This window comes from Pongo abelii, chromosome 18, assembly GCF_028885655.2.
Source record: "Pongo abelii isolate AG06213 chromosome 18, NHGRI_mPonAbe1-v2.0_pri, whole genome shotgun sequence".
Classification (NCBI taxonomy): domain Eukaryota; kingdom Metazoa; phylum Chordata; class Mammalia; order Primates; family Hominidae; genus Pongo; species Pongo abelii.
In genome coordinates this window covers 89,234,413-89,256,596 of record NC_072003.2, presented here as the reverse complement: position 1 = coordinate 89,256,596, position 22,184 = coordinate 89,234,413, and the positions used below count along the sequence as shown (strand labels likewise).

Here is a 22,184-nt window from a genome sequence, read left to right as displayed (position 1 = left end):
ATCTGTTGACAGTTCTGGGATTACAGGCATGGGCCACCGTGCCCAACCGGAATAATATTTTTTGTTTTATTTTATTTTATTTTTTTGAAATGGGGTTTTGCTCTCGTTGCCCAGGCTGGAGTTCAGTGGTGCGATCTCGGTTCACTACAACCTCCGCCTTCTGGTTTCAAGCGATCGTCCTGCCTCAGTCTCCCGAGTAGCTGGGATTACAGGCTACCCGCCATCATGCCCAGCTAATTTTTGTATGTTTAGTAGAGATGGGGTTTCACCATGTTGGCCAGGCTGGTCTCGAACTCCTGATCTTGTGATCTCCCACCTCGGCCTAGAGCAAAATTTCGTCTCAAAAAAAAGAAAAAAAAGAAAAACCTGCTTCCTAGGATATACACACCTAATCTCAGCACCAAAATCTATGAAGCAAAAATGGCCAGAATTAAAGAGAGAAGTAGACATTTCAGCAATAATCGTTAGAGGTTTCAATACTCCCCTTTCAGTAATGGGTAGAACAAGTCCGATTAAGAATGATATAGAAGTTAAATGCTGCAAACCGGCTGACCTGACTGACTGTGGAGCACTCTACCCAGTAGTAGCAGAATGTGTATTCCAGATGGAACAATCCCCAGGATAGAGCATAAGGTTCAGGCCAAGGCCAGGTGCAGTGGCTCACACCTGTAATCCCAGCACTTTGGGAGGCCGAGGCGGGCAGATCACCCTGTCCAGCCTGTTCAAGACCAGCCTGTCCAACATGGTGAAACCCTGTCTCTACTAAAATTACAAAAATTAGCTGGGCAAGGTGGCAGGTACCTGTAATCCCAGCTGTTCGGGAGGCTGAGGCAGGAGAATCGCTTGAACCCAGGAGGCAGAGGTTGTAGTGAGCTGAGATTGTGCCATTGCACTCAAGCCTGGATGACAGGAGCGAAACTGTTTCAAGAGGAAAAAAAAAAAGGTTCAGGCCATAAAACAAATAGGAATAAATTTAGGAGGGCTGAAATCATTCAAAATAAGTTCTCTAACCACAAATGAATTTAATTAGAATCAACAACAGAAGGGAATTGGGAAAATCCACAATATTTGGAAGTTAAACGACATAATGGGTCAAAGAAGTCACAAGAGAAATTAGAAAATAACTTGAGACTGTGCGCAGTGACTCACACCAGTCATCCCAGCACTTTGGGAGGGCAAGGTGGGAGATTGTTTTGAGCCCGGGCGTTTGAGTCCAGCCTGGGCAAAGTAGTAAGACCTCCAGCTGGGCGTGGTGGTATGCACCTGTTGTCCCAGCTACTCAGGAGGCTGAGGTGGAAGGATTGCTTGAGCCTGGGAGGTCGAGGGTGCAGTGACTGTGATTGCGCCACTGCACTCCAGCCTCAGTGACAGCAAAAAACTGTCTCAAAAAAAATGTTGAGACATATGGCTCAACTCAATCCCCTGATGATGGGAATGAGTTGAGCCTTACGTCTGCGTCTGTGTGTGTCTCCAGCCATCCCGACATGCATGCAGTGGGATCGTGGCTTTTCAGGAATCTGTGCTGCCTTTGTGAACAGATAGAAGCATCCTGCCAGCATGCCGACGTCGCCAGGGCCATGCTTTCTGGTGCGTTCATGACAAGATGCGGGTTCTTGGGTAAAACTCATTTTGATCTGTGTTAATGCCTTCTGCTCTCAAGAGCTTTGTGAGGCAGAACAGCCTCTGTCTCCGTGGCCCTGGGAACCTGGCATGACAGACTCCTAGTCTCAGCCTGTTGTGGGTTTGCATTTAACTTGACTGGTGTGGAAATAGTAGTAAGTCGGCCTTGACATGAGTTTAAGTGTTTCCATGCACCTTTCCCATAGAGTGACTGCAGCTGCTTCCTTCTGTCGCCCAGGCTGGAGTACAGTGGCGCGATCTCAGCTCACTGCAACCTCTGCCTCCTGGGTTCAAGTGATTCTCTGCCTCAGCCTCCTGAGTAGCTGGGACTGCAGGCATGCTGCACCATGCCCAGCTAATTTTTTTTTTTGTATTTTTAGTAGAGACGTGGTTTTATTAGGTTGGCCAGGCTGCTCTTGAACTCCTGAACTCGTGATCCACCCACCTCGGCCTCCCAAAGTGCTGGGATTATAGGCGTGAGCCACCACGCCTGGCCTTCCTGAGGAATGATATTATGAGAAAAACTTGGGACTGTAATGTCCCCCCACAAACTAACAAGGTGCTGAGAGACCAGAGGATGGCTCGGACCAGGGACCAGCCCAGCTTGAGGAGTAGTTGGGTTTGTCAGAAGATGGCTCGGACCAGAGTCCAGCTTGAGGAGTAGTTGGGCTTGTCAGAGAATGGCTCGGACCAGTCCAGCTTGAGGAGTAGTTGGGTTTGTCAGGACTTATATTCAGCGCACCCCTGGACGGCGGCAGGACAGCTCTAGAGAGCCGCCCCACCACCCGTCTCTAAGGTGCGTTGAAGCTCGTTTTCTGGCTCTTTGCCTGCTGTGTTTGAGTGATGAGACTCTTTTCCTTGGTGAGTTCTCAGATCTTCTCTGGGATATTTGGGTTATGAGGAACACCTGCTGGGAGACCCATCCCACTACAAGAGACACCTACAAATAAAAATTAGATGAGAAACTGATCTGTACAGTAGCTTGTGGGTTTTTTCCTTTTTCCTAAAGGTTTTTGGTGGCATGAGCGACTTAGCATTCCTGAGCTACTATAACCTGGTCCCAGATAGGTTAAATTTAAATCAAAGTTAGAAAATCTTTTGGATTTCAGTCCTGTTGATCTTATTTTTTAAAAAGCTAAGAATGCCTTTCCTCCCCCATCACATTCCTCAGAATAGGATGCTTCTGGGTCCCTCTAGTCCCTCTGGTATTGGAGATTGGCGGGCAAGACAATCCGTAAGACCTCCCTTGGAAGCCACTTTTATTTAAGAGAAAAAAATTGGGCTGGGTGGGGTGACTCATGCCAGTAATCCCAGCACTTTGGGAGGCCAAGGCCGGTGGATCACGAGGTCAGGAGTTCAAGACCAACCTGGCTGAGATGGTGAAACCCCATCTCTACTAAAAATACAAAAATTAGCTGGGCGTGGTGGCGGCGCCTATAATCCCAGCTACTCAGGAGGCTGAGGCAGAGAATTGCTTGAACCTGGGAGGCGGAGGTTGCAGTGAGTGAGATCACACCATTGCACTCAAGCCCAGGCAACAGAGCAAGGCTCCGTCTCACAAAAAAAAAAAACAAAAAAAACTCTTACTGTAAACTTGTTCCGTTTCAAATAGAAGTGCAAGAGGAAAAAATCTGGTTCATCTAAGGGTTCTGATTGGGTTTGTTGAATGCTAGTGTGGCTGTGGTCAGGTGAGCAGTAACTTCTGCAGCATTCCTCTCAGGTTAGGAGCAGCTCACAGGGGTCCTGGTGGGCCCAAGCCATATGTTCACCCGCCCCTCTGAAGTGGATGGTCTGTGCTATTCACAGTTGCTTGGAGACCATGATGTCCATAAATAACTTTGGTTTTGTGGTTTTTCAGATTTTGTGCAAATGTTTGTTTTGAGGGGATTTCAGAAAAACTCAGATCTGAGAAGAACTGTGGAGCCTGAAAAAATGCCGCAGGTAGGAGGAAAAGTCAAGTGAAGAGTTTAGCAGAAGGAGCCATCCTTAATCCAAGTGTTGAAATGTATCTACGTGTCTCTATTGAAACATGCTGTTTGTATCTATTTATGGGGTATACGTGATACTTGCTTTGTGCATAGAGTGTAATGATCAAGTTAGGGTGTTTAGAGTGTCCGTCACCTCCAGTATGTATCATTTTTGTGTGTTGGCAACATTTCACATACTGCAGTTATTTTGAAATATACAATTTGTTGTTAACTATAGCCGCCTCACTCTGCTATGGAACATTAGAACTTACTTCTGTCTAACTGTATGTTTGTACCCGTTAACCAACTCTCTTCGTTCCCCCACTGCATATACCCTTCTCATATCTGGTATCTCTCATTCTACTCTCTACCTCCACAAGATCCACTTTTTAGCTCCCACATATGAATGATAACATGCAATATTTGTCCTTCTGTGCCTGGCTTATTTCACTTAACATAATGGCCTTCAGTTCCATTCCTGTTGCTGTGAATGACGAGATTTCACTTTAAAAAAAAAGAATAGCTGGTCGGGCATGGTGGCTCATGCCTGTAATCCCAGCACTTTGGGAGGATGAGGCGGGCGGATCACGAGGTCAGGAGATCGAGACCATCCTGGCTAACACGGTAAAACCCCATCTCTACTAAAAATACAAAAAATTAGCAGGCACCTGTGGCCCCAGCCACTCAGGAGGCTGAGGCAGGAGGATGGCGTGAACCCGGGAGGCGGAGCTTGCAGTGAGCGCAGATCGTGTCACTGTATTCCAGCCTGGGCGACAGAGACTCCATCTCAGAAAAAGAAAAAAATAGCTGAGGCTGGGCTCAATGGCTCATGCCTATAATCCAGCACTTCGGGAGACTGAGACTGGTGGATCCCCTGAGGTCAGGAGTTCAAGACCAGTCTGACCAACATGGTGAAACCCCGTCTCTACTAAAAACAAAAAAATTAGCCAGGCTTGGTGGCGCATGCCTGTAGTCCCAGCTATAGGCGTGGAGGCAAGAGAATTGCTTGAACCCAGGAGGCAGAGGTTGCAGTGAGCCAAGATTGCGCCCTGCACTCTAGCCTGGGTGACAGAGTGAGACTCTGTTAAAACTGACTAGTATTCCATTGTGTGTATATACCACGTTTTCTGTATCCAGTCATCTCTTGTTGGGCACACAGGTTGATTTCATTTCTTGGCTATTGTTAATAGTGCCACAATAAATGTAGGAGTGCAGATGTCTCTTCAGCTGACTGATTTCCTTTCCTTTGGCTGTATGCCCAGTAATGGGATTGCTGGATCATATGGCAGTTCTGTTGTTGTTGTTGTTGTTGTTGTTTTTTTTTTTTTTTTTTTAGATGGTGTCTCTCTCTGTTGCCCAGGGTGGAGTACAGTGGCGCGATTTCGGCTCACTGCAACCTCTGCCTCCCAGGTTCAACCGATTCTTCTGCCTCAGCCTCCCAAATAGCTGGGATTACAGGCGTGCACCACCATGCCCAGCTAATTTTTGTATTTTTAGTAGAGGCGAGGTTTCACTCTGTTGGCTGGGATGGTCTTGATCTCTTGACTTCATGATCTGCCTGCTTTGGCCTCCTGAAGTGCTGGGATTACAGATGTGATCCACCATGCCTGGTGAAAGTGAGACCCTCTGGGCTGGTAATTCTGTTTTTAGAACTACCCAACTATTTAGAAATCTCCATACTATTTTCCATAATGGCTGTATTAATTTACATTCTCACTGATAGCATATGAGAGTTCTGTTTGCATTCTCACCAGCATTTGTTATTTTTTGTTTTCTTGATAATTCTAACTGGAGTGAAATAATAGCTCATTGTGGCTTTGATTTGCATTTCCCTGATGATTAGTGACATTGGCCTTTTTTTTTTTTTTTTTCTTTTTTTTTTTTTGAGACTGAGTCTTGCTGTGTCGCCCAGGCTGGAGTGCAGTGGCGCCGTCTCGGCTCACTGCAAGCTCCGCCTCCCGGGTTCACGCCATTCTCCTGCCTCAGCCTCCCGAGTAGCTGGGACTACAGGCGCCCGCCACCACGTCTGGCTAATTTTTGTATTTTTAGTAGAGACGGGGTTTCACTGTATTAGCCAGGATGGGCTGGATCTCCTGACCTTGTGATCCACTTGCCTCGGCCTCCCAAAGTGCTGGGATTACAGGCGTGAGCCACTGTGCCCAGGCTTTTCTTATTTTTTCTTTTTTGAGACTGAGTTTTGCTCTTGTTGCCCAGCCTGGAGTGCAGTGGCATGATCTCAGCTCACTGCAACCTCCCTCCGCCTCCCGTGTTCAAGCAGTTCTCCTGCCTCAGCCTCCCAGGTAGCTGGGATTACGGGCATGTGCCACCATGCCCGGCTAATTTTGTATTTTTAGTAGAGATAGGGTTTCTCCATGTTGGTCAGTCTGGTCTTGAACTTCCGACCTTAGGTGATACACCCACCCCAGCCTCCCAAAGTGCTGGGATTACAGGCGTGAGCCACTACTCCTGTCTGATATTGGCCATTTTTTTCATACACCTGGTGGCCATTTGCATGTTTTTTGAAAATGTTTAGGCCACGCGCGGTGGCTCACGCCTGTAATCCCAGCACTTTGGGAGGCCAAGGCGGGTGGATCACCTGTGGTCAGGAGTTCCTGAACAGCCTGACCAACATGGTGAAACCCTGTCTCTACTAAAAATATAAAAATTAGCCGGGCGTGGTGGCACATGCCTGTAATCCCAGCTACTAGAGAGGCTGAAGCAGGAGAATCGTTTGAACTCAGGAGGAGGAGGAGGATGCAGTGAGCCGAGATCTCACCACTGCACTCCAGACTGGACACCAAGAGTGAAACTACATCTCAAAAAAAAAAAGAAAGAAAGAAAAATAAAATGTTTAATCATGTTCTTTGTCTACTTTTTTTTTTTTTTTTTTGTGATGGAGTCTCGCTTTGTCACCCAGGCTGGAGTGCAGTGGCGCAGTCTCGGCTCACTGCAAGCTCTGTCTCCTGGGTTGATGCCATTCTCCTGCCTCAGCCTCCCAAGTAGTTGGGCCTACAGGCGCCTGCCACCTAGCCTGGCTAATTTTTTGTATTTTTAGTAGAGATGGGGTTTTTTACCATGTTAGCCAGGTTGGTCTGGATCTCCTGACTCGTGATCTGCCCACCTCAGCCTCCCAAAGTGCTGGGATTACAGGCATGAGCCACCGCACCCGGCCGTTTGTCCAGTTTTTAAATGGGATTATTTTTGTTTTCCCTGTTGAGTTCTTTGAGTTCCTTATATATTCTGGATATTAGTCCCTTGTTGGATGAATAGTTCGCAAGTATTTTCTTCCATTTAACAGATTTTCTGTATTGTTTCCTTTGCTGTGCTGAAGCTTTTTAGTTTTTGTTTTCTTTTTTTTTTTGAGACAGAGTCCCTGTTGCCCAGGCTGGAGTGCAGTGGTGTGATCTCTGCTCACTGCAACCTCCACCTCCCAGGTTCAAGCGATTCTCCTGCCTCAGCCTCCTGAATAGCTGGGACTACAGGTGCCCACCACCACACCCGGCTAGTTTTTCTATTTTTAGTAGAGACGGGCTTTCACAATGTTGGTCAGGCTAGTCTCGAACTTCTGATCTCATGACCCGCCCACCTTGGCCTCTCAAAGTGTTGGGATTATAGGCGTGGGCTACCGTGCCTGGCCTTTTTTTTTCTTTTTTCTTTTTTTTCTTTGAGATGGAGTCTTGCTCTGTCTCCCAGGCTGGAGTGCAGTGGTGCCATCTCGGTTCACTGCAAGCTCCGCCTCCCGGGTTCAAGCTATTCTCCTGCCTCAGCCTCCCGAGTAGCTGGGACTATAGACACCCACCACTGCACCTGGCTAATTTTTTTGTATTTTTAGTAGAGACGGGGTTTCACCTTGTTGGTCAGGCTGGTCTAGAACTCCTGACCTCAGGTGATCCACCCACCTCGACTTCCCAAAGTACTGGGATTACAGGCGTGGGCCACGGTGCCCGGCCTGTTTCTGGGTTCTCTATCCTATTCCGTTGGTCTGTATGTTTATATCAACCTCATGCTGTTTTCATTTCTGTAGCCTTGTAGTATATTTTGACCTCAGGCAGTGTGATTTCTATATTCTATAGCTTTGTTCTTTTTCCTCAGGATTGCTTTGGTTATCTGTGTTCTATTTTGGTTCCATGTGAATTTTAGAATCTTTTTTTCTATTTCTGTGAATACATTATTTGTATTTTGATAGGGATTGCATTGAATCTGTAGATAGTTTTGGATACGTCCCAAATTTTCATTCCCTTTTGGAGGTTCCTGAGCCAGTGGCTCCCATTTTGCCTATACTGCAGTCTGTGGGCATTGTTTGAGGAAGTCTGTTTTATTGTTACCGTGAGATGCTCCCTGAGTAGTGATATGCTTTAAGCCCAGGAGATGTGAAGAAGGGAAATGGACAATGGTACCTTCGCACCGTCTTCTGGCTCCAGAGGCATCAAGGGTGAAAGTCCTTAGTTCCACAGCCCAGATTTAAGGCCTGAGCTTTCCTCTCTTCACTGAAGTACTTCAGCAAAACTCTGCCTGCAAAAAGCCGGTGTCCTGCCCAGCCCTAGGCTTATAGCCTCAGGCTATGCTGAGAGCAGTCTTAGGGTAATTCCAGACAGTTCAGCCTTTTCACTCTGTCTAGGTCCCTTCAGTATTGGAATAATTTCTAGGTCTATGAGGATTTTTAGTTAACCTCTTTGTAAAGTCCATTTCTTTTTTTTTTTCCGAGATGGAGTCTCGCTCTTTCGCCCGGGCTGGACTACAGTGGCGCTGTCTCGGCTCACTGCAAGCTCCGCCTCCCGGGTTCACGCCATTCTCCTGCCTCAGCCTCCCGAGTAGCTGAGACTACAGGCGTCTGCCACTGCGCCTGGCTAATTTTTTGTATTTTTAGTAGAGACGGGGTTTCACCGTGTTAGCCAGGATGGTCTCGATCTCCTGACCTCGTGATCCGCCTGCCTCGGCCTCCCAAAGTGCCGTTTCTTTACTTTAGAGTAACAAGTAATAATTCTCTTGTGTGATGCAGGTATCACACACATTACAGAAGATTACCAAGATGGTAATTCACATTCTATTTTGACAGGTCGCGGTTGATGTACTGCAGAGAATGCTGATTTGTAAGTTAATTGCACTGTGGCCCAGACTGTAAATGACTTAGTTTGCTTATTAGCAATTCTATCAGTTTTCTGCCTTTCCGTTTGAAGTATTTCTCCTCTGTATGTTTCACTGTGTAGAGTCCTGGTACTGGAATGCCCTTGTTTTGGTTGTAATTTGGTATGAATTTACCTTCTACTTATTCTGGTTTCCAATTCCTAGCGGCTTTAGATTTAGTTTTCAGAGCTGTGAAGGGATACCTCATGAATCTGTGGGTCCCAGGGAAGCATTTTCTTGTCTGTGTGTTTTGATTAAGGCTTACAGATTGTAGAAGTCTTGATGGATGTGGGACCTCTGGGGGGTTGGAAGTGGATCCGTTGTCTGAAAGCACCTGGGGATTGTTTCTGGTGGGCTGCCGCTGTGTGCTGACATCTGTTTTCTGTTCCTGGCTCTGTCATCAGTTGCACTTGACGCTTTGGCTGCTGGAGTACAGGAGGAGTCCTCCACTCACAAGACCGTGAGGTGCTGGTATGTTCCTGAGGGTGGCCTGCCTGAGTGTGCAGCAGGGAGGTTCCTGCCAAATTAAAGAGCCAAGATATTTTAAACACTTCCAGAGCTTCAGCAGCCCACTCCTGAGCACACTTCCTCTGCCAGTTATGATAACGTGTGTGAGGAGGAGGCGACCATGGGAAAGCCCAGGGAACGCTCTGGTCAGCCTTTTCCCCGTGAGGATGAGGTCGGAAGGTGCGCCCACTGCAGGATCCTGTTCTGCCTCTGGAAGTCCTGCACCAATGCTTGTCCCACTCACTGTGACCTCCTCCCCTGTGTGGAGTCTCCCCTTGCTCCTCCTTCCCTGGGTGTGGTTCAGGCTCTAGAGCTGGCCCTGCCTCTCGGCCCCCCACATTTCTAGAACACACTGCAGCTGTGCCTCTACAGACTCCCGCTGCCTGGCCTCCACAGATCCTGCTCAGATTCACCAGTAGGCAAAGCTTGGCCCTATTTGCTTTTTCTCTCCATGGCTCTGTGGAGATGTGCGGAGACCCTTACAGGTGGGGAGGCGGAAGCTGAGGAGTGGGGGCTGGGCGGAAGGTGGACGTCGGGGTTTGGTGGAAATGGGGCTCTGGGGTTTGCTTCCCTCTAGTGTGGGCAGGGGACCTTGAAGTGAAGTCTTGAGAAACCAGTAGAATTCGCCACTGTTTCCAGGCCTTGTCAGCCTTTTCATTCTTTGATTATTTTGCTCATTTCCCATCCCTCACAGTAATTGTTTAACTCCTCAATTAAATGTGTTGTACCGTTCAGTACTTTTATTGAAACAGCAAATAAAGCACTGTGTGATTTTCTGAATGTTTACATGTGCATCAGTTAGCTTGGGCTGCTGTAACAAAGTGCCAGAGACTGCGGTGTGGACGGCAGATGTGTTCTCACAGCAGTGGAGGCTGGAAGTTGGAGGTCACGGTGCCCCCAGGGTTGGGTTCTGGTGAGGACCCTCTTCCTGGCTTGCAGGAGACCTACTTTTTCTGTGTCTTCATGAGGTAGAGAGGGGGAGAGCAAGCCCTCTGGTGTCTTCTCCAGGCAGTCATCTCATCATCACCTTGGCCTTATCAACACCCCACCTTGAGAGGCTGGGCTTCAACAGAGGAACTTTGTGGGGATACAGTTTAGTCTGTGGCAAGGGCTTTTTTTTATAATCTGCGTGATAAGATTACTCACACTGATGTCCTGAGAATCAGATAACAACCACTGACCTGCTGCTTTTTAAATTTTGTAATTAGTTGCCAATAACTTATTTATTTATTTATTTTTGAAACAGAGTTTTGTTCTTGTTGCCCAGGCTGGAGTGCAGTGGTGAGATCTCTGCTCACCACAACCTCTGCCTCCCAGGTTCAATCAATTCTCCTGCCTCATCCTCCTGAGTAGCTGGGATTACAGGCATGCACCACCACACCTGGCACAAACCTGTAATTTTGTTTTTTCTATTTTTTAGTAGACATGGGGTTTCACTATATTGGTCAGGCTGGTCTCGAACTCCTGACCTCAAGTGATACACCCACCTCAGCCTCCCAAAGTACTGGGATTACAGACGTGAGCCACCACACCTGGCCCGCCAAGAATTTAAAATCAGACATCCTCCAACAGTCTTGGTGGCCAGCTTCCCTTGCACACTGGGGGCTGTGGTGTCCCGAAGCCCTGCCCTGTGAGGAAGGACAGCAGGGCTGAGAAGTGAATCTCCACGATGTCCCCCACCCTGTTGTGTGACTGTCTTGAGTTTGCACAGAGCCGACGTGGCCTTGTTGGGTGTGTGGCCCTGGGGCAGCTCACTGAACCGCCAGGACCCTTGATTTTCTTTTTTTATTTATTTTTTTGAGACGGAGTCTCGCTGTGTTGCCCAGGCTGGAGTGCAGTGGCACGATCTTGGCTCACTACAACCTCTGCCTCCCAGGTTCAAGCGATTCTCCTGCCTCAGCCTCCCACATAGCTGGGACTACAGGTGTGTGCCACCATGCCCGGCTAATATTTTTTTTTGAGACAGAATTTCGCTCTTTCGCCCATGCTGGAATGCAGTGGCGCGATCTCAGCTCACTGCAAGCTCCACCCCCTGGATTCACGCCATTCTCCTGCCTCAGCCTCCTGAGTAGCTGGGACTACAGGTGTCCACCACCACACCCGGCTAATTTTTTCAATTTTTTTAGTAGAGACGGGGTTTCACTGTGTTGTCCGGGATGGTCTCAATCTCCTGACCTTGTGATCTGCCCCCCTTGGCCTCCCAAAGTGCTGGGATTACAGGTGTGAGCCAATGCGCCTGGTCTAATATTTTTGTATTTTTAGTATAGATGGGGTTTCACCATGTTAGCCAGGATAGTCTTGATCTCCTGACCTTGTGATCTGCCCGCCTCAGCCTCCCAGAGTGCTGGGATTACAGGCATGAGCCACCGCGTGCGGCTGGACCCTTTATTTTCTTACCTGGGGAATCGGCATAAAGTGCCGCTTGCTGGTTGCAGGTTGTAAGCCTCACGAGAGGGTCTGGGTTTGGTTTGGTGGTCTGTATAGGCCTACTGGAATGTGGCAGGCTAACAGACCTCAAGTGCTCTTGCCACCTGGCTCTGTGACCCCATTCACCCCCAGAACATCCTGTTCTCTCACACAGATGGCCCAGGAAACCCTAGTCCCTTCCATTCCTTCCTCATCTTCATGGACAGAGCTGGCCACAGTCCCTGTTGTGACTGTTTAAGGCCCTGGTGTGCTGGGCTCTTCTCGCAGGCTTGGCACGACCCTCTGGGGGAGTTCTGTTTCACAGAGGGTGCTGCTGAGGCCCCGTGGGGTTGGCTCCTGCTGCTCCGCTCCCGGGTGCGGCGTGGCCTGCTCTTCCCAACCTGTTTCCTTCTGCTCCACTCCAGGTGCAGCGCGGCCTGCCCTTCCCAACCTGTTTCCTTCTGCTCCACTCCCGGGTGCGGCACGGCCTGCCCTTCCCCACCTGTTTCCTTCTGCGCCTTCGCTCCTCTGCTCCGTGGGTTTCGCCATTGCCTTGCCTCCTTTCTCGTTGAATTGCCACCTCCTTGGATTCAGTTTCAAGTCCGTGGTTATAGTGGCCTGGCCAAGAAAGCCCCTTCCTTGCTTAAAGAAGGGATGAGCCTGAGCCACAGTTTGTGCTGGGATTGGTGAGTGGCGTGCAGGGCACCCTCCCTTTCCTGATCCCTTTTTCTGCTGCATTGGCAGGTTCGGAGTGTTCAGTGGACACACGCTTGGCAGTGTAATTTCCACAGATCCTCTCAAGAGGTTCTTCAGTCATACCCTGACTCAGATACTCACTCACAGTCCTGTGCTGAAAGGTAGGCCCAACGTGGGGGCTCCTCAGTTGCTACCCAGTTTGGGGATTGCTGTTTCATTGTTGCCTTGGTAACGCTGACGGGAAATGCCCGGAATTCTAGGACCTCTTTTATGTCTCTGTCTTGAACCAGAGACTGGGTCCTGAGATGCCTGAGATTGTTACTAAATATCCTTTTACCTGAAAGGAACAGATTCTTATAAGAAAATTCAGAATTATGAGTGGACAAAATAATTGTCACTAAAATAGAAATATCTTGTTTGTTTGTTTGTTTGAGTCAGAGTCTCACTCACTTGCCCATGCTGGAGTGCAGTGGCATGATCTCAGCTCACTGCAACCTCCGCCTCCCAGGTTCAAGCAATTTGCGTGTCTCAGCCTCTCGAGTAGCTGGGATTACAGGCGCCAACCACCACACCCGGTTAATTTTTTGTATTTTTGGTAGAGACTGGGTTTCACCATGTTGGCCAGGCTGGCCTCGAACTCCTGACCTTAGTGCTCCGCCTGCCTTGGCTTCCCAGAGTGTCGAAGTGTTGGGATTACAGGTGTGAGCCACCATACCCAGCCTAAAATAGAAATATCTTTATTTTATTTATTTATTTATTTATTTATTTATTTATTTATTTGAGATGGAGTCTTGCTCTGTTGCCAGGCTGGAGTACAGTGGTGTGATCTCGGCTCATTGCATCCTCCACCTCCCGGGTTCAAACCATTCTCCTGCCTCAGCCTCCGAAGTAGCTGGGATTACAGGCATGTGCCATCATGCCCGGCTAATTTTTGTATTTTTAGTAGAGACGGGGTTTCACCATGTTGGCCAGGCTGGTCTCGAACTCCTGACCTCAGGTAATCCGCCCGTCTCGGCCTCCCAAAGTGCTGGGATTACAGGCATGAGCCACTGTGCCTAGCCGCTGTCTAGTCTTTTAAAACTTGGTGTTTGAGCATGCACATTCTCCTTCTGGAATACCTGATCACCCAGCACAACTCACGTTATCTTTCTGCTGGCTACCCTTGCCTTGCTGTGACTGTGTCATGGTTCTCAGCTAGACTCGGTGGCGCGTTTGATGGCCCAGGCATCGTCTGCCCAGTGGGTGTCCTGTTACCCATGTATGACAGACTGTTCCCAAGATTTCAATCTTACGAATAAGGCCACGATGAACACTTTGAGCTTTTTCTGTATCTAGCATATCCCCAGGGTAGATGCTCAGGCAGGAAACTGGTGGGAGATGAGGGATGCATGGATGGCTCCCAACAGGTGCTGTGAGGTGCTCAGGAGTTTATCATCACTTGCCTGAGCTGAGCTTCCTTTGAACAGCATCCCCACCATGATTGGTTTATTCACAGTTTATTTTATTTTATGTATTTATTAATTTTTTTTGGAGACGGAGTCTTACTCTGTTGCCCAGGCTGGAGTGCGGTGGTGCGATCTCGGCTCACTGTAACCTCTGCCTCCTGGGTTCAAGCTATTCCCTGCCTCAACCTCCCGAGTAGCTGGAATTACAGGCGCCTGCCACCATGCCCGGCTACTTTTTGTATTTTGAGTAGAGACAGGGTTTCACCATCTTGGCCAGGCTGGTCTAGAACTCCTGACCTCGTGATCCACCTGCCTCAGCCTCCCAAAGTGCTGGGATTACAGGCGTGAGCCACCTAGCCTGGCCTTATTGACAGTTTAAAAGTAGGAAAATTGAAATGCAGTTGATACATTGGAAAATATTTATTGTGAATATGACAAAGCATTACAAGTAAGTAACCGGGCCTGAGAAACAGACTTGATGATATAGCAGATAGGCAACAAACAGGGAGATGGTGAACTTTAATAACTGAAAAAGTACATATTAAGATCTGTCTTCACACTGAAGCTTTGAAACACAACTTTTTGGCCAGGAGCAGTGGCTCACACCTGTAATCCCAGCACTTTGGGAGGCCAAGACGGGCGGGTCATGAGGTCAGAAGTTCGAGATCAGCCTGGCCAACAGAGTGAAACCCCATCTTTACTAAAAAATACAAAAATTAGCCGGGCGTGGTGGTGAGCGCCTGTAGTCCCAGCTACTCGGCAGGCTGAGGCAGGAGAATCTCTTGAACCCGAGAGGCGGAGCTTGCAGTGAGCCGAGATGGTACCACTGCACTCCAGCCTGGGTGACAGAGTGAGACTCAGCATCAAAAAAAATAAAAATACAAAAAGTATCTGGGTATGGTGGCACACGCCTGTGGTCGCAGCTACTTGGGAGACTGAGGCAGGTGGATTGCTTGAGCCAGGGAGGTTGAGGCTGTGGTGAGCACTGCACTCCAGCCTGGGTGATAGTGAGACCCTGTCCAAAAACAAAACCTGTGGGCGGCAAGCCACCCAGGCGCCAAGGCAAGAGACCGAGGACACGAGCTGTTCCAGTATAATAAAATATGAAGAATAGTTATACCAGATATAAATCTTAGATATGATTATATATGAATATCATTCATCATTAGTTTGTAGCAATTATTCTTTATTCCAATATTATAATAATCCTCGCTCTACAATCATAACCTAGGAAAAACCAGGCCATACAGAGACAGGAGCTGAGCGGACATAGTGAGAAGTGACCAGAAGACAAGAGTGCGAGCCTTCTGTTATGCCTGGACAGGGCCACCAGGGGGCTCCTTGGTCTAGCGGTGTCACCAGTGTCTGGGAAGACGCCCGTTACCAGGCGGACTGTGGTCTAGCGGTAGTGAAAAGTGTCAAGGAACAACACCCTCTACTTAGCAGACTGGGAAAGGGAGTCTCCCTTTCCCCGGGGGAGTTTAGAGAAGACTCTGTCCTCCACCTCTTGTGGAGGGCCTGACATCAGTCAGGCTTGCCTGCAGTTATCCGGAGGCCTAACCGTCTCCCTGTGATGCTGTGCTTCAGTGGTCACACTACTAGTCCGCCTTCGTGTTCCATCCTGTACACCTGGCTCTGCCTTTTAGATAGCAGTAGTCAATTAGTGAAAGTACTAAAAGTCTCTGATATGCAGAAATAATGGCGTAAGCTATCTCTCTCTCCCTCTCTCTCTCTGCCTCGGCTGCCAGGCAGGGAAGGGCCCCCTGCCCAGTGGACACGTGACCGACGTGACCTTACCTATCATTGGAGATGGCTCACTCTCCTTATCCTGCCCCTTTTGCTTTGTATCCAATAAATAACAGTGCAGCCAGACATTCAGGGCCACTGCCAGTCTTCGCGACTTGGTGGTAGTGGTCCCCCGGGCCCAGCTGTCTTTTCTTTTATCTCTTTGTCTTGTGTCTTTATTTCTACACTCTCTCGTTGCCACACACGGGGAGAGACCCACTGACCCTGTGGGGCTGGTCCCTACGAAAACCCACAACTTTTTGATCTCTGACTTGAAGTTTTTGTCTGTTTCTCCCCCTGCAGCATCTGATGCTGTTCAGATGCAGAGAGAGTGGAGCTTTGCGCGGACACACCCTCTGCTCACCGCACTGTACCGCAGGGTGAGTGGAGGTGGTATTAGACCTGCTTCTGAGCTTGTGGCGGGGGGATTAAGATCTGCTGAGTCCTTGTCATGCTGCCTGCCGTGGAGGGCACATTGAGAGGTTCAGGGATGTCTGGTGAGATGTGGCTGTCCTCATCGAGGCCACCACTCGGGTCAGGAGACTGAACTTGTCACTTGGGCCAAGCCCCTCCTCCTTGAGATAGGGAGAATTCTCTCCAACCAGGTGCTGGCCACTGTGAGGGGAGAGACTCCACAGTGTGAGCTGTCACAGCTCCATATGTTACTTTTGCAGTGGGAAGTGAGGGGGTTGCAGTGACCACCGGCTGGGAGGGAGGTGAGGGGTCATCTGTCCCACAGTGGTTTGCTTGGATATTGAAGGGAGCGGACGCTTTTATTTCAGATCTTTGTGATGCTGAGTCCAGAGGAGTTGGTTGGCCATTTGCAAGAAGTTCTGGAAACGCAGGAGGTTCACTGGCAGCGAGTGCTCTCCTTTGTGTCTGCCTTGGTTGTCTGCTTCTCAGAAGCGCAGCAGCTGCTTGAAGGTGAGCTTTTACGAGGGCCCAGTGGTGCTGGTCAAGAGTGTGTGTAGGGAGGTGTGATTTGAGCACTGGTGTCAGCAGAGTCCCAGCTGACTGTGGGTGAGCCTCTCAATGAAGCCCTTCCCTACCTGCCCGGAACCTGCAGTGCCTCCTGTCGATGGAACGGTCTCGGACGTTTCCATAAGCACTGACTGCTGCTCTGAGAGGCCAGAGTGTGCACCGCTGCTTCATTCAGGTCTCTAGTGGTTTCACTTGACATGCTGTAATTGCTGTGTAGTCTTTTAAAACTTGGTGTTTGGGTGTGCACAGTCTCCTTCTGGAATATCTGATCACCCAGCATAACTCACGTCATTTTCCTGCTGGCTGCTCTTGCCTTGCTGTGACTGTGTCATGGTTCTTAACTAGGCTGGGTGGCGCATTTGATGGCCCAGGCATTTGAGAGCTGCCAGCTGGACAGCATGGTCACTGCGTTCCTGGTTGTGCGCCAGGCAGCACTGGAGGGCCCCTCTGCGTTCCTGTCATATGCAGACTGGTTCAAGGTAAGTGACCTGCCAATCGGCTACCTAATACCTGATCTTCCCAGAAGGCCTGGGAGTGGGGACCATGCTGTCCCCACCTGACTCTCTGTCATGTGAGTGAGCGACCTTGCTGTCAGCTTTGCCAAGTGGCTTTGGCAGATCTTCTCTGTGTGTACCGAGGAGCCTGGGTTCTCCCTGTCGGGGCCTCGGTGGATCTTCCTCTGCATGTGCCGAGGAGCCTGGGTTCTCCCTGTCGGGGCCTCGGTGGATCTTCCTCTGCATGTGCCGAGGAGCCTGGGTTCTCCCTGTCGGGGCCTCGGTGGATCTTCCTCTGCATGTGCCGAGGAGCCTGGGTTCTCCCTGTCGGGGCCTCGGTGGATCTTCCTCTGCATGTGCCGAGGAGCCTGGGTTCTCCCTGTCGGGGCCTCGGTGGATCTTCCTCTGCATGTGCCGAGGAGCCTGGGTTCTCCCTGTCGGGGCCTCGGTGGATCTTCCTCTGCATGTGCCGAGGAGCCTGGGTTCTCCCTGTCGGGGCCTCGGTGGATCTTCCTCTGCATGTGCCGAGGAGCCTGGGTTCTCCCTGTCGGGGCCTCGGCTCTTTCCCCTGGTTTCCGTCTCGCTTACTTGATGGAGCGTCGTGCTGTTTTTTATAAGAAAATCAGCGAAGTCAAGCCTAGACACCATAGTGAGACCTCATCTCCGCCAAAAAATAAAAATAAAAATAAAAATAACTACGCAGGTGTGGTGGCAGATACCTGTAGTCCTAGTTACTCAGGAGGCTGAGACGCGAGGATTACTTGAGCCTGGGAGATCAAGGCTGCAGTGAGCTGTGATTGCACCACTGCACTCCAGCCTGGGTGACAGAAGGAGACTCCATCCCAAAAAGAAAAAAAAGAAAATAAGTGAAATCAGGAAAGGGGGGACACAGAAGTGGATGCTGCTTTTTGCAGAATATACAATGTCTCTTATTTTCCCTTTTCTTTTTTTTTTTTTTTTGAGACTGAGTCTTCCTCTGTCGCCCAGGCTAGAGTGCAGTGGTGCAGAAAGTTCACCTCAGCTCACTGCAACCTCCGCCGCCCAGTTTCAAGCGATTCTCCTGCCTCAGCCTCCTGAGTAGCTAGGATTACAGGTGCGCACTACCACACCCAGCTCATTTTTGTATTTTTAGTAGAGACAGGGTTTCACCATGTTGGTCAGGCTGGTCTCTAACTCCTGACCTCATGATCCGCCCACCTTGTCCTCCCAAAGTGCTGGGATTACAGGCATGAGCCACCGCGCCCGGCCTTTCCTTTTTTTTTTTTTTTTTTTTTTGAGGCGAAGTCTCATTCTGTCACTCATACTGGAGTGCAGTAGTGCGACCTCGGCTCACTGCAACCTCCACCTCCTGGGTTGAAGCAATTCTCCTGCCTCAGCCTCCCTAGTAGCTGGGGTTACAGGCGTTTGCCACCACACCTGGCTAATTTTTAGTAGAGACGGGGTTTCATCATGTTGGCCAGGCTGGTCTCAAACTCCTGACCTTAAGTGATTCGCCTGCCTCGGCCTCCTAAAGTGCAGGGATTATAGGCATGAGCCACCGCGCCCAGCCTTGCGTCTCTAATTTTCACGTAAGTCCTGAAACGAGTACTTCACTTCTTCAGCGCTATCACATATTCTTCCTTTTTCTTTGGAACATACACAGTGTTGTCTCTGACAGAAGTTTATGCAGCTGTTCCTGAACCTGAATGGGCATTAGACTCGCCTGGAGGGGGCTTTGGAAATAAAGATTGCAGGGCCCATTTCAGACTACTGAGTCTGAGCTCCTGAGACCTCAGGGATGCCTGGGCAACCCCTGTGAAAACCCCCAGTTCATGTCGGGAGTTGGGTGTATTTGAGATATCAACTTTGAAGGGCCACCATGGTTTCTCTTTTAGTGCTTGTGAGTAAAGTTTCCATTTGAAGAGCTAATTTTTTGTAGAAGTTTTGGGTTCGGGCCAGGTACAGTGGCTCATGCCTGTAATCTCAGCACTTTGGGAGGCCTAGGCAGGAGGGTTGCTTGAGCCCAGGGGTTCAAGATCAGCCTGGGCAGCACAGTGAGACCCCCGTCTCTACAGAATGTAACAATTAGCTGGGTGTGATGGTAAGCACCTGTGGTCCCGGCTACTTACAGGCTGAGGCAGGATGATTACTTGAGCCGAGGAGGTTGAGGCTGCATTGAGCTGGGATTGCATTATTACACTCCAGCCTGGGAGACAGAGCAAGACTCTGTCTCAAAAAAAAAAAAAAAAAAAAAAAGGATTGAGTTTGCCATCACCACCTCGGTGAAGTAGTTGCCTCTTTGTAGGAGTCTCAGCTCCCTGAAATTTTAAAGCGCTGTGGTGCCTGCATCGCCATCATGGCTGCTGGTGCCTGCTCCTCCCCAGGGCCTTCTGAGGAAGTGAGGCTGCACAGCAGGCTGAGCCACATCTGTTTGTGTTGGGAGAAGGTGGTGATTGGTGCAGTGTCAACTCACTTTTATTCCTTAAAGTTCCTTCTCACGTGCCCTCAGGCTCTCCCCAGCTCTGCCCAGTTGGCCTGGGGCTTCCACTAAACTAAGAGGAGAGGCATTTGCTCTGTCCTTCGTGAGGCGCTGAGAGATTTGTGCCAGAATCCACCTGGTGCTCTTGGTTCAGGAGTTGATGGGTCTCCCAGGGCCGTGGCTCAGGTGTCTCCCCAGGCCGTGGCTCAGGTGTCTTCCAGGGCTGCTTTTTCTTCGGTTCCGGAGGCGACAGTTGGGAGAGGAATACTCTGAAGTGCTGTGTTGATGGTGTTTTGGTTTTGTTTGCTTTTCTTTTACCTTTTCAAATCAAGTTTATCAAAATATAGTTTAAATAAAATAATGAAAGGTATCCAATTTAAGTGTACCATTAAATGAGGTTTTTTGTTTGTTTCTTTTTGTGTTTTCTTTTAAGAGACTGGGTGTTGCCCTGTTGCCCAGGCTGGAGTGCAATGGCATGATCATAGCTCACTGCAGCCTTTACCTCCTGGGGTCAAGCAGTCCTCCTGCCTCAGCTTCCAGAGTAACTGGGACTACAGGTGTGTGCCACCACACCCAGCTAATTAAAAAAATTTTCTTTGTAAATACAATGTCATACCGTGTTGCTCAGGCTGGTCTGATTGCTGGCCTCATGTGATCCCCCCACCTTAACCCCCGAAGTACTGGGATTACAGGCGTGGGCCACCATGTCCAGATAGTTAGATGAGTTTTGATAAATGTATATATGCATATTCAGGGTTTGAACTCTGTTTTTGTTATGTTTTGTTTTGTTTTGAGGTGGAGTCCCCCTCTGTCACCAGGCTGGAGTGCAACTCCCACCTCCTGGGTTCAAGCAATTCTCCTGCCTCAACCTCCTGAGTAGCTGGGACTACAGGTGCCCGCCACCACACCTGGCTAATTTTTGTAATTTTAGTAGAGATGGGGTTTCACTATGTTGGCCAGGATGGTCTCGATCTCTTGACTTCGTCATCCGCCCCACTTAGCCTCCCAAAGTGCTGGGATTACAGGCGTGAGCCACCATACTTGGCCTGAACATCTGTTTTAATTTTTACTTTTCAGGGCAAATACCAGCACTGTGGGAGGACGAGGTGGGCAGATCGCTTGAGCCCAGTAGTTCAAGACCACCCTGGGCAATGTGGCAAAACCCCATCTCTAGCAAAAATACAAAATTTAGCTGGTATGGTGGCAGGTGCCTGTAATCCCAGCTACTCAGGAGGCTGAGGCAGGAGAATCACTTGAACCCGGAACATGCAGGTTGCAGTGAGCCAAGATCGGATCGTTGCACTCCAGCCTTGGCAATGGAGCAAGACCCCATCTCAAAAAAAAAAAATTTTGTTTTACTTTTAGGAAATGTTAATATAAATAGACCAAATGATTGCGAATTTGAGCACTTTGGGGTAATTAATATAATTCTCAGCATATCACATTATGTAGTTAAATGTAATTTGTGGGGGGTTTTTGTTTGTTTTTTTGAGGCAAGGTCTCTGTTCTGTCTCCCAGGCTGGGATGTGGTGGTGTGATCATGGCTCACTGCAGCCTCAACCTTCCAAGCTCAAATGATCCTCCCACCTCAACTTCTCGAGCAGCTGAGACCGCAGGTGTATGTCACCACACCTGGCTAATTATTAAAAATTTTTTTGTGGACATAGTATCTCACTATGTTGCCCTGGCTGGTCGTTTTTTTTTTTTGTTTTTTTTTTTAGATGGAGTTTCATTCTTGTTGCCCAGGCTGGAGTGCAGTGGTGTGACCTTGGCTCACGGTAACCGCCTCCTGGGTTCATGCCATTCTCCTGCCTCAGCCTCCTGAGTAGCTGGGACTACAGGCGCCTGCCACCACACACAGCTAATTTTTTGTATCTTTAGTAGAGACAGGGTTTCACCGGGTTAGCCAGGATGGTCTCGATCTCCTGAACTCGTGATCTGCCGGCCTCGGCCTCCCAAAGTGTTGGGATTACAGGCGCGAGCCACCGTGCCCGGCCGTCCTGGATGGTCTTGACCTCATGGGCTGAAGTGATCTTCCTGCCTCAACCTCCCAAAGTGTTGGAATTACTGGAGTGAGCCACTGCACCCAGCCATTAAGTGTAATTTTTTTCAAAAATAACAAACAGAACTGCCTTTTATCTCAGCAACTCTAAACATGGCTGCTGTGACCCCAGGTCTGGCTTGCGTGTGTCACTTAGGTACTTTAAAGAAATGCCTTTGGTGACGGGTCAGGACTGTTCCTTGCTGCAGCCAGTGATCACCCAGCTCACTGTTAATTGAGTGAACGTTGCCAAGAGACAGGAGCAGTTCCGTTGTGGATGGCTGAATGGAGGGTAATAAGGCATGGTGTGCTTGGTGGGAGAATTTAAGGTTGAAACTGGGTGCTGATGTTTTGAGAAGGGAACCCTTGAGTGGTCTCAGGTTTTATTTAAATTTTTAACTGACAAGTATTGAGCTGCTTTCCTGGTATTTGGCACAGATAGTTCATGTCTCTGAGCTTTGTTTTTCCGTGACTCTGTCCCTCTCAGAGACATTTGACAAGTGTTACCAGCATTTTCCCCTTTTTATCTAATGGCTTTTTGGGTCTGTCTGCATGATGATAACATTCAAAAGAATTTACACATGGTCAGGCGTGATAGCTCATGCCTATAATCCCAGCACTTTGGAAGGCCGAGGCGGGTGGATCGCTTGAGGTCAGGAG

The 22,184-nt window shown here is 49.2% G+C and overlaps 1 protein-coding gene across 18 annotated transcripts in view; it reads left to right on the top strand.

Moving 5' to 3' along the window:
• FANCA (FA complementation group A) overlaps positions 1 to 22,184 on the top strand; it is an 80,073-nt gene that overhangs the window by 10,546 nt on the left and 47,343 nt on the right. For 16 of the 18 annotated variants that reach the window (XR_008514759.1, XR_008514760.1, XR_008514762.1 and 13 more), the window contains 8 exons: positions 1,475 to 1,587; positions 3,479 to 3,561; positions 8,644 to 8,677; positions 9,116 to 9,182; positions 12,369 to 12,481; positions 15,854 to 15,930; positions 16,333 to 16,474; positions 16,877 to 17,010. Coding sequence is in view for 15 of the 18 variants with exons in the window: in XM_054534359.2 (XP_054390334.1) it covers positions 1,475 to 1,587; positions 3,479 to 3,561; positions 8,644 to 8,677; positions 9,116 to 9,182; positions 12,369 to 12,481; positions 15,854 to 15,930; positions 16,333 to 16,474; positions 16,877 to 17,010 (763 nt within the window). In the remaining 3 variants the exon portion in view is untranslated. Of the gene's footprint in view, positions 1 to 1,474; positions 1,588 to 3,478; positions 3,562 to 8,643; positions 8,678 to 9,115; positions 9,183 to 9,268; positions 9,999 to 12,368; positions 12,482 to 15,853; positions 15,931 to 16,332; positions 16,475 to 16,876; positions 17,011 to 22,184 lie in introns of those variants that run through there. The other 2 variants (XM_054534368.1, XM_024233421.2) reach the window with 2 other exon arrangements.